The 11,274-nt window shown below is 41.1% G+C and overlaps 1 protein-coding gene across 2 annotated transcripts in view; it reads left to right on the forward strand.

Moving 5' to 3' along the window:
* Nucleotides 1-10,992, forward strand: part of LOC116836557 (putative E3 ubiquitin-protein ligase HERC6) — a 45,377-nt gene extending 34,385 nt beyond the window's left edge. The window contains exons 18-23 of one of the 2 annotated variants that reach the window (XM_075066148.1): nucleotides 2,782-2,948; nucleotides 4,910-4,976; nucleotides 6,214-6,284; nucleotides 7,581-7,764; nucleotides 7,869-7,971; nucleotides 9,406-10,992. In XM_075066148.1, the coding sequence (XP_074922249.1) occupies nucleotides 2,782-2,948; nucleotides 4,910-4,976; nucleotides 6,214-6,284; nucleotides 7,581-7,764; nucleotides 7,869-7,971; nucleotides 9,406-9,617 (804 nt within the window). In that variant the 3' untranslated portion in view covers nucleotides 9,618-10,992. The remainder of the gene's footprint in view (nucleotides 1-2,781; nucleotides 2,949-4,909; nucleotides 4,977-6,213; nucleotides 6,285-7,580; nucleotides 7,765-7,868; nucleotides 7,972-9,405) is intronic. The other variant, XM_075066149.1, reaches the window with a different exon arrangement.
* Nucleotides 10,993-11,274: the final 282 nt, after the last annotated feature.

Consider the following 11,274-nt stretch of genomic DNA (forward strand, 5'->3'; position numbering starts at 1 on the left):
TGTATAAGGTGAACTGAAAAATGCTATTTCTTTTGTTTATCATTTTTACAGTGGAGATATTTGTAATGAAAAATAGTAATATGAAGTGAGCACTGTACACTTTGTATTCGGTGTTGTAATTGAAATCAACATCTTTGAAAATGTAGAAAAACATCCACAAACATTTAATAAATTTCAATTGGTATTCTATTATTGTTTAACAATGCGATTAAAAGTGTGATTCATCACGATTAATTTTTTTTTCAGTTAATGGCGTGATTTAACTGCAATTAATCAACAGCCCTAATCTATCTGTCTATACGGGTTTTTTTGAGCACCCCCTTCACCCTAAATGCCTCAGGTTTTACAGAGCCAGGACAACGCTCACAGACAGCCAAGGGAGTTACCAACACCAAAAAGTTTGGAAAGGGGCTTCCTTTCGCCCAGATCTCTCAACCAAATCAACAAAGGAGTGACTTTGCACAGCTCATGTGCTCAGATAGGTTCATGAAGCAGCCTGACAAGGAATGGATGCCTTAGGGCATGTCTACACTGCAAATTAAGGCGGGATTGCAGAGTAGGGAGGCATAACTACACTAATTTTAATTCAGCGTACGCGGGTAACAATGGTAGTTAGTAGTAGTAGTTGCGCTGGCTAAATTCAAGCCGGCACGGGTGTGCCTACCTGCACTGCAGTTACACTGGAATTTGTGGTGTAGACGTATCCCTTGTGTGGGCTGAGCCCAGAGTCCTCCAAACACATCTATCTTGTATTGTCCAGAAGGATGACCGTTCTCTACAACTGGGGCTAGCCCTGCCTCCCTGGATTCCCAACAATACCTGAGCACTGAGGGGTTTTCCTGGGGGAGTGGCTCCCTGCAGCTCTCCTTCGGGGAGAAAAAGCGAGTGAAAGAGTTAACCTCCTCCCTGCTGTCTGCTAAGCAGGGTGCATAGACTCCATCACAGTGCTAGAAGATCCCTTTCCTGGTAACTACAGGCTTCTTCACCCTCTCCACGAAGCAGATCTAATCATCAAAGTGCTTTCAATGGTGGTAGCAGCCAGAGGGATTGTTACACTGCCACCCATGGAGCAGAGCTGGAGCACTAACTGGAGAAGAAGGATAGGCAGGGACTTCAGACAAGTCTGAGTTTTGGATCCCCCTGAGTAGTCTAGACCCTTTTCCAGAAATTTATGGGAGTCTGGACCCTTTTACAGGAGTCTGGACCATCCTAAATACATAAAATAAGCCGGCGTTCATTTAGGGAACTGTCCCAATAGACGTCTGGTTACCCATACGAGGACTTCACACCCAGGCACACGAGAAGGAAATGCCCAGTGCAACACACCAAAGGAGCCCACAGGCTACTGCCTCAACACCCTTGCTTTCACACCAGGGTTTTACCAAGGCGGTGCGGCTGTGATTGTGCAGCTTCCACTCACTCAGACGCCGGGGAAGGACCCCTTGGTCGCCGATCCCAAACAGAGACAGCACCCAGACTCAACACTCCACAAGAGGAATAGACACAGAGACAGGACAGTCTCAGTCTGGACAAACACACAGAAATAATTACCTGACCAGATTCCTGATGTCAGACCGGTCCCTACCAGAACAGATGTGAACCAACAGGTTCAATGGCGTAGACCACAGTGGCTGTGGCACCTTTCTCCGCTAGTGGAGGACCGCTCGGCCAAATGCCCAGTGCCGGCTGCCATGGTCATCCTACAAAAAACAGTCAGGAATCACAACAGCCCAGTGAGGACGGTTCCATCTCGGTGGAACATCCAATTGTCAAAGTTAGACTCAGGACTCACAGTTTGTCAGACCACTCTGTTTTATTAGCACAGCACTCTGGCTAATACACCAGATAATGTGAGCACCATACAAGACACAAACTATCTTATTTATACAGATGAAAGGCAGGAGTTTAGACAAAGGACAAAGAAAGCAACAGCAGGAAAAACCACCTGTGACACATAGCATGCATTTCCACGCCTTACTGATTGGTATTGATCTAAGGCCTAATACTTTTCCAATTGCCCTTAAACGGTGCAATTGTTCTATGCTAATGTCTGTGTTCCTGACACCTGGATTGCAACATTCCAACAATTTTGCTTAAAGGTGCAGACAACATTTCTTTAATCCATTCTTATTTTTACAATATAATTAATTCTACTTTCACACCTCTAACACATTTCCCAGTGAGATACACGAGGTCCATGAAATCCACTGATGGCAGATCTGTGGTTAATGAATGCCCCAAAGTTGCCAAATGCCCTCTCTTTATCAGTAGCCTGATTCAGTCCTCCTTAAAGAGTCTCATTAACTTCAGTGGACCTTGGATTGGGCTTCAAAACAGGAACAGACCTCTTATTTCAGGTGTCTCCGCTACTTAGGACTCTGTCCTACTCCCATTTTTTTTTCAGTGGGAGTTTTGCCATTGACTTGAATGGAGCAGGGTTGGAGCCTTGGGGAGCATCAGAAGGTTCTGGTAGGGTTTCTTTAAACATAGTTTTAGCTCTTCTTAAATGACTGATAGGTTCTGTTTTTGCTGATTTTGCCTTTTCTTAATTACCAGAACAATTATGTTTAAAAAATTTGCAGAGAGAGTTAAATTTTGCATCAATTGACCTTGACGTGATGCTCCTTTAATGTTTTTAGGGCTCAAAAATTAACCAAAAGATTTATGTAAATTTTGTCTTTCTGATCTCTCCATTCTGGCTTTTTTGTTTTTTGTTCTATCATGACCTACTACTTACTTGGTTCTCCAGTTATAATATTTCAACACTTGGGTTTTTTTCAGCCTTCAGTAGAGAAGAAAAAGTATTTCCTCTTTGGGATCCTGTGTGGACTCTCCCTGTTCAACAGGATCATTGCCTTCATCCCTTTCCCACTCGCTATTTTTAAGAAACTTCTGGATAAGAAGCCTTCACTCGAAGATTTGAAGGAGCTGAGTCCTGTGGTAGGAAAGTAAGTGATTTTAGCTATTGATTCCAGCCTGATCTCTAAAAGAGTTTGTGCATGTACCCACATGTATATGAATGGGCTGGATAGTTTGTTGGCATTCACTATATTGTCTGTAGAGTGGAGGAAGGAAGAATAGTCTTGTGGTTCGGACACTGACCTGGGACTTGAGGCAGGGTTCCATTTCCAGCTTTCCCACTGCTTTCCTGTGTGTGACTTTGGGCAAGTCACTTAAATCGTCTGTCTCAGTTTCATGTCTGTAAAATGGGATTAACATTTCTCTACCAAGGGGTTGTGAGGATAAATTGACTAATATATATGAAGTATTCAGATCCTGAGGTTAAAGTGGGGGCTATGTAAGAACATAGATAGGTGGAATCATAAGAGTAGCAAATGTTGTATTATTTTTCTGTGCGTGAGTTCTGTGTCAGGGTCATGCAAGCTGCCTTTGTGAGGCTATCATTGGCAATAATTTACCAGCAGCACTGTTGCTCTTAAAATAGAGCGGATTGCAGTCTTGATCAAATTGAGTTTTATATGCAGTCTTGTAATCGCTACTCTCTGGGCCCATGTTAAGAATGAGGGCTGGTATGACCTACTCTGTAGCATTCCATACTTCGGTCACCCTCGTACCAGGTTGTCTGTCTGGTTTTGCCTATTTTTGTAGTATCTTTCTGTTGGTTGTGATTTGATTTGGGGATTAAGGCCATGTGTTGTAACAAGAGGAGATGCATTGATGAGTACATCTGGATCCATTTTTTTTAGGGAATCAGTAGCACCTTGAGCCACACAAAGCCCTAACGGTGAAGGTCTGTCAGACAGCTGCACGCCCTGCCCTATGTTACATCTTATCCGCTGTCTGTTTGGAGCAGAAGGAGAGAAAGTAGCACAAGCAGCTGTGAAATACAGCATACCACATACATTGCGCCGTTGTGAGAACGTCAGCATAACTAAAAGAGCAGAGCCTGAATAGCTTGTGTTGTCATCAAAGCCCAGAGATTCAGTGTTAAGAAAAACAAAATAAAAAAGGACAAATTACAGTTACTAGTAATTGCGCTGGACAATAAAACATACATACAAGTGCCACTTGCATGCAAAGCAACTTATGCTTTATAACAGGGGTAGGCAACCTATGGCACGCTTGCCAAAGGTGGCACGCGAGCTGATTTTCAGTGGCACTCACACTGCCTGGCCACCAGTCCAGAGGGCTGTGCATTTTAGTTTAATTTTAAATGAAGTTTCTCAAACATTTTAAAAACCTTATTTACTTTACATACAACAATAGTTTAGTTATATATTATAGAATTATAGAAAGAGACCTTCTAAAATGTTAACATGTATTACTGGCACATGAAACCTTAAATTAGAGTGAATAAATGAAGACACGGCACACCAATTCTGAAAGGTTGCTGACCTCTGCTTTATAACATAGAACTCATTTTGACTTCTAAGAAGTTGAAATACCATGTGTTTTATGGGACAACCAGACTTGAGATACAGGTTTTTCCTGGACAGATATTGAGAAAACAAAAAATTCCCAGCTTGACCTGCAGGAGGGAAGGGAGACAGAGATTGATGAGATGGACAGAACTCTGTGGCATACGATAGCAGAGATGGGGGAAGTGGGTGTAGATTTTCTACTGGTTTTTGAGTCTAAAACTTCTCATGGTGGCCTTTATCCTTGACATGTATCCAGTTCTTCTACCCACGAGTGCAGAATTTACAACTTTTTGGTGCTTGTGACTGGAAATATGTTTAACTATAGTATTTACTACTATGGTTAGCATAATTTAATCTACAAACAATCAATCATTTTTTAATTGTATATTGAACATAATGGCTCATAGTTATTACAAATCAATAATAAATGGTTGAGATTTCACTACTCACGATGCAGGGTAATTTATCACATGGTCTGTTATCTAACAACTTATAAGTATATTTTGGTCTTTTTCCCCCCCCTTTAGGAGTTTGCAGGCAGTTCTAGATTATGAGTATGATGATATTGAAGAGAATCTTCAGATACATTATTGTGTGAGTACCTCTGGAAGCTATTATGATACATGTCCATTTCATTTGCTATGCACTACAGTAGTTACAATTGTTGTCACTTTTGAAGTGTTGTTCTTCACTTCACATGGTGGATTGGGCGCTCTTACACTGCTGATGTGGTATTTGGAAACTTTTCATGAACTTACTTCAGTCGCTTATTCATTCCGCCCCTCCACACATGCTATCCAGTTTGGGAGACAATGACTGTTCCCTTTGGAAATTCAGAATAAACCGCTATGGGAATGCAAGTCTAGAGTGTCTTTTTATCAGCTCTTTGAGGCAGGGGCAATCTTTTGTTCTGTTTGTACAGAACCTGGCACAATGGTGTCCTAGTCAGTGACTGGGGCTCTGACATTCTACTGCAACACAAATTATTTTCCCTGCTTCCCAATCTTTGAAAATGAAAACCCCACTTTAAATAAGATACTTGTAGGAACTAACTGATTTTGTTTTAATTATCACAGCCTCTTATTGGAGCAACGAGCCCTTTGGCTCTGAGGCTGGTCTCTTCCAGTCACAGTGGGCCAGATCTTGCCTTGTTGTAAGCAAATGCAATTCCATGGACTTCACTAGTGTTGAATTTAGCCCGTTCTGTCCTGTCCGTCAATGAGCGAAAGCTCTGTTTATGATAGGGAAGACCTGGGCTTGAAGGGGAGATGGGAAAGACAAAAAAGAGGACAGAAATCTTCATGTTTCCTTTAATGCCTAGAAACACACCCATCTGAAAATGACATACACCTCTACCCCGATATAACACTGTCCTCGGGAGCCAAAAAATCTTACTGGATTATAGGTGAAACCGCGTTCTATCCAACTTGCTTTGATCCACTGGAGTACGCAAGCCTGCCCCCTCCCCCGCCCCGGAGCACTGCTTTACCGTGTTATAGCCGAATTCGTGTTATATCCGGCCACGTTATATCGGGGTAGAGGTGTATAAGAGTTCTACCTGTGCACATTACTGACACACCCATGTCTTTTAATAGCTGCAGGAAGTCACTGAAATTGTGGTCACATTTGCACCAGACAGGCATCTCATTCTCTCTTGCCACTCTAGTGCGGTTTTGAAGGTGATTGGATTAAAGGTTTCTGTAACACGCACAACACCAGTGGGAACTTTGCAGCCATACTGATTTCAAATACCGTAGTAGGGAATTGTTTAATGGAGAGAAGGTTGGCTGGACTGTTGCCTCTTGTCACAAGAATGTTTTCATGGTTTCAGGTGTCGTGGAACAACATCGAAGTAGACCTGATTCCAGATGGCAGTTCAATAGCTGTGAACAACAAAAACAAGTATCTTAATGCAGATTGGTTTATTTATTTCTAACTGGTGGGCCTTTCACAACCAGGCCTCAGAGTCAGAGCAATTGCCCAGCTCTTTACAATACTATCCTTTTAAGTACTGCAGTTCTCAGTACCTCCATGCCAATGATAATGAGGCAAGCCCTCCTAGCTGGGAGAGCAGGGATAAGGTGGAAGGTACAGGAAAAGATAAACTTAACACTTACAAACACTCCTGTATAGAGACCTGAGCTAGCCTCTGTCCATCTCACCATCCTCTCTGCCTGGAAGGCTAGGAGTGATTACATGTCTCCTTTGTTCAGTCCCAGACTCCTCTGCCTGGTGAGGTTATGTGAACTCCTGACTTGTCACCCAATAACTGATTTAAAACAACTCCTCCTTTGGCCTGTGTCTGTGAGAGACTCACCAACATTTTCCCCAAATGCGTGTGTGCAATTGCATGATACTGGGACTCTCGCCCTAGAACCGGGCAGTCTAAAGGCACTTGTTGAGACTTTACCCACTTCAGACTCCCAATGAGGACACAATCCCTAATGAAATTTTTGCTATTTTGTTACAAACTCAGGGCCAGATCCTTTGAGTACTGAGTGTAGCTCTTACTGTCATGAGTAGTCACTGGGACTATCATGATTTCAATTCGCAGTAGTAAGCAATAAATCCAGCAATAAATGTTTGGAGGGTCAGATTCTAAAGTACTTCCTACCCCTGGGACACAACACATAAGAACGGCCATACTGAATCAGACCAAAGATGCAGCTAATCCAGTATCCTGTCTTCTGACAGTGGCCAATGGCAGGTGCCCCAGAGAGAATGAACAGAACAGGAGTTCATCAAGTGATCCATACCCTATTGTCTAGTCCCAGCATCTGGCAACCAGAGGCTTAGGGACGTCTAGAAGCTGGGGTTTCATCCCTGATCATATTGGCTAATGTCCATGGAAGGACCTATCCTGCATGAACTTACCTAGTTCGTTTTAGAACCTCAGTAGAAACTTTTCTCTTATAACCATCTTTTTAAACTATTATCTGAGCCTTTAAATGAATGTCTCCCTCTTCCTTAGCGTCAAAGGAATGTCAGTCTTTCTAACAAGGAGAAAAATACTTTAAAAAAAATTACAGGAAAAAATTGTGTGTCAAACTGTATCTGAATAAAAGCTATTCTTATTACTATTGTATTGCTGTGAGGTGAGAAGCAAGGTGACCAGGCAAATATATTCACTGTCCTATGTGTATGAAGAGAAGAACGTTGTGTGTGAGCTAACCAATGTCTCTCTTTGGTTCTGTGAAGGAAGGACTTTGTCAACAAGTATGTGGATTACATCTTCAACAAATCTGTGGAGGTGATTTATGAGGAGTTCAAGAGGGGATTTTATAAAGTCCTGGACAGAGAGATACTTAGATTCTTCCAGCCTCAAGAACTGATGGAGGTGGCAATTGGAAACGCTAATTATGACTGGAACAAATTTGAAAAGGTATGAAGGGAACAGGGGAAAGAATCTTCTCCCATATCATTCTGATTTATCCACTGAGTTTCACTTCTTTAGAGTAAACATTTTCCCTTTGTTTCATTTTGAAGAATGCAGTCTATTGGGGAATGTATACTCCATCACACCCCACCATCAAAATGTTCTGGAAGGTTTTCCACGAGCTCACAGTGGCACAGAAGAAGGGTTTTCTCTGTGAGTATCATGTCCGCCAACAGAAGAGTTTATTTGTCCCAAAAATTCAACTAATGAAAAATCTTTCAGAATAGAGTAGTTACCATGAGCAGAATTGACTCCTCTGGGGTTCTACAAAATCTGTCCTGACATGTACAGTGCCCAAAGATTCTGTGCAGTAAAAATGACTTCTGAATAAAATACTCCCATTGACTTCAGCAGCCCTTAATGTGCATGTTTAGCACCACTGATGTCAATGAGACTATGCATATGTGCAGTGTTTGCAGGATCATTATACATACAATATGATGGGGGCTAATTTAGCTACAAGAAGTCAGGAAAAAGATCTTGGAATCATCGTGGATAGTTCTCTGAAGATGTCCACGCAGTGTGCAGAGGCGGTCAAAAAAGCAAACAGGATGTAAGGAATCATTAAAAAGGGGATAGAGAATAATACGGAGAGTATCTTATTGCCCTTATATAAATCCATGGTGCACCCACATCTCGAATACTGCATACAGATATGGTCTCCTCATCTCAAAAAAGATATACTGGCATTAGAAAAGGTTCAGAGAAGGGCAACTAAAATAATTAGGGGTTTGGAGAAGGTCCCATATAAGGAAAGATTAAAGAGGCTAGGACTCTTCAGCTTGGAAAAGAGGAGACTAAGGGGGGATATGATAGAGGTACATAATCATGAGTGATGTTGAGGAAAGGGATAAGGAAAGTTATGTACTTTCCCATAATAAAGAACAGGGGTCACCAAATGAAATTAATAGTAGCAGTTAAACAAAAGGAAGCTCTTCTTCACACAGTGCACAGTCAACTTGTGGAATCCTTACCTGAGGAGGTTGTGAAGGCTAGGACTATAACATGGTTAAAAGACAACTGAATAATTCATGGGGTTCAGTCCATAAATGGCTATTAGCCAGGATGGGTAAGGAATGGTGTCCCTAATCTCTGTTTGTCAGAGGATGGAGATGGATGGCAGGAGAGAGATCACTTGATCATTACTTGTTAGGTTCACTCCCTCTGAGGCACCTGGCATTGGCCACTGTCAGCAGGGCGGCTCTAGACATGGCTTGGCGTGCTGGGGCCTGGAGCTGCCCCTGACTGTCGGTAGACAAGATACTGGGCTAAATGGACCTTTGGTCTGATCCGATGCGGCTGTTCTTATGTTCTTATCAAGGCCTTAGACTGTAAGTATCTCAACTGCAGGGACTTTGTCTATCTGTTTGCCTTTAAAGCACTATTCACGCCTATGGGGCTATATAAATAATAAATATAAATATGAATAACTGTACCATTCTGAAAAGCATTATTGGAGATAAGTTTTTATATGAAATGTGCTATCGTAAATATTCCTCAAATGCCTATCACTTTATAAAAGGTAACTTGAAATACATACTTCTAACTCTTCTTCCAGATGAAATCTAATTCTGTTCTGTTCTATAGTGTTTCTCACAGGAAGTGACCGGATCCCTGTAATGGGAATGGACTGTATAAAGATAAAATTCAACCCACATATGACTATGTCTGAAGATCACATCCCTGAAGCACAGACCTGCTATCACATCCTGATCCTCCCACAGTATTCTACAATAGAAAAACTCCGGGAAAAGCTGCTTCTAGCGATCGATAACAATCGGGGGTTTGGCAAAAACTGAGTTACAAATATGCACAACATGCATCAGAAACAGAAATGCTGCCTATTCTCTTGATCCTGGATTCCTTCCTCCAAAATTCCTATTGGAATCAGGCTAGTAGTACAGTCTCTTCCTGATACAGTAGAAAAACTTTGGAATAATGTAAACACCACTTACAAAAATGGGTTTGTTTGTTTTTGTGTTAAGTCTTCAGTGGCAGTTCCCAAACACCCTTGTTCAGGAGTGTCAGGATTATTTAGGGTCTCACTAATGTGAAGATACAGATTAAACCCAAATAATATCTATATAAATTTAATAGTTTGACTAAGCCTCAGCCAAGCAGAAAAATGTAGAGCATAACCTAAAATAGGGTTTATAACAGAAACTGTGGCATGCTCTAATGCTAATCTAAAACTGTAGTGCTATAGGATGAGAATTTAACTGCCATATATTGAAAGCATCTAACCAACAAACTATATTAAATTACTGCTATATCACTTAAATCTCACATTAAAAAAATACTCTGACCATTCAGTGTATACATTTTGTATTGGAAACTCCATAAAATATTGTCGAGAAGTATGTGGGAAGAATAGAGAGTAGTTGTATATGTTACAATCAAGTATTATTAACCCTGCATTGTATTAAAAGACAACTTCAAAAAATATATATAAAATATGAGTGTCAAAGGAATTATTTTCTTAGTTTTCAACCTAATACAAAATTATAGTCTGTCTACTGCACCCAGCAGATCAAACAGCGAGTTCCAGTTTTTAACCTTAACTTTAGTTGTTTGTCAAATTTCACTAGCTTCATGACAGCTCTGCCAGTTATTGAAGCAATTTTGACCTACTTTTTTTTTTGGTAGCATCTTAAGGGTCAAAATTGCCTGGCCTCATTTTGATGTTAGCAAGTTGCAAACACTATTCAATACAATGCAGTAAAAGTGACATTGCATGTAAAAAGAACAGGAGTACTTGTGGCACCTTGGAGACTAACCAATTTATTTCAGCATGAGCTTTCGTGGGCTACAGCTCACTTCATTGCATGTAAATTATTCTGACCTATTTGGTGGTTGGGTGAGCAGGGTGAAAAGAATGTTAATGAAGAAAATACATTTGATGGGATAAAGTTCTGTAATATTTGTGCAGTAATGATGTTTCTACTGTATTTAGATAAAGACAACGTAAACTTTTAGGTCCACATTATATCACTGATGTTTAAGTAGAATGCCCCATTGAAATCAATGAGATCTACTTAGGAAGCAATTGCGTTACATGGCCTTTTTTTTTCTTGGTATTTAGCAGCACAGAAGTCTGATTTCCTTGGCCTGACTGCTAGTTGCATGTAGTTTGCTAATGAAAGTCACGTCAAATAAAATTGTAACCCGCTTTTATTTCCTTCATTCTTCACATTGTCTTTATTAGTAAGGAAGTCAATCATCTGGTCCTGTAGGCATTTCTCTAGCGAAAAAAGGAATTGAATGACCTGACTCTATTGTATGCATGATGGACATCTGAGGAAGGGACTTGGGGAAAATAAAGGGATTAGTAATGGAAGAGAATATAAAGGAGAGTAGAGGTAGTCACACTTCCTGCTTGGGCCCAGACTCAGCAAGATATTTAAGTAGCTGCCTGTCTTTAATCACGAGTACCCCCATTTATTTCAACTCACGTAG

This window comes from Chelonoidis abingdonii, chromosome 5 (genome assembly GCF_003597395.2).
Source record: "Chelonoidis abingdonii isolate Lonesome George chromosome 5, CheloAbing_2.0, whole genome shotgun sequence".
Lineage (NCBI taxonomy): Eukaryota > Metazoa > Chordata > Testudines > Testudinidae > Chelonoidis > Chelonoidis abingdonii.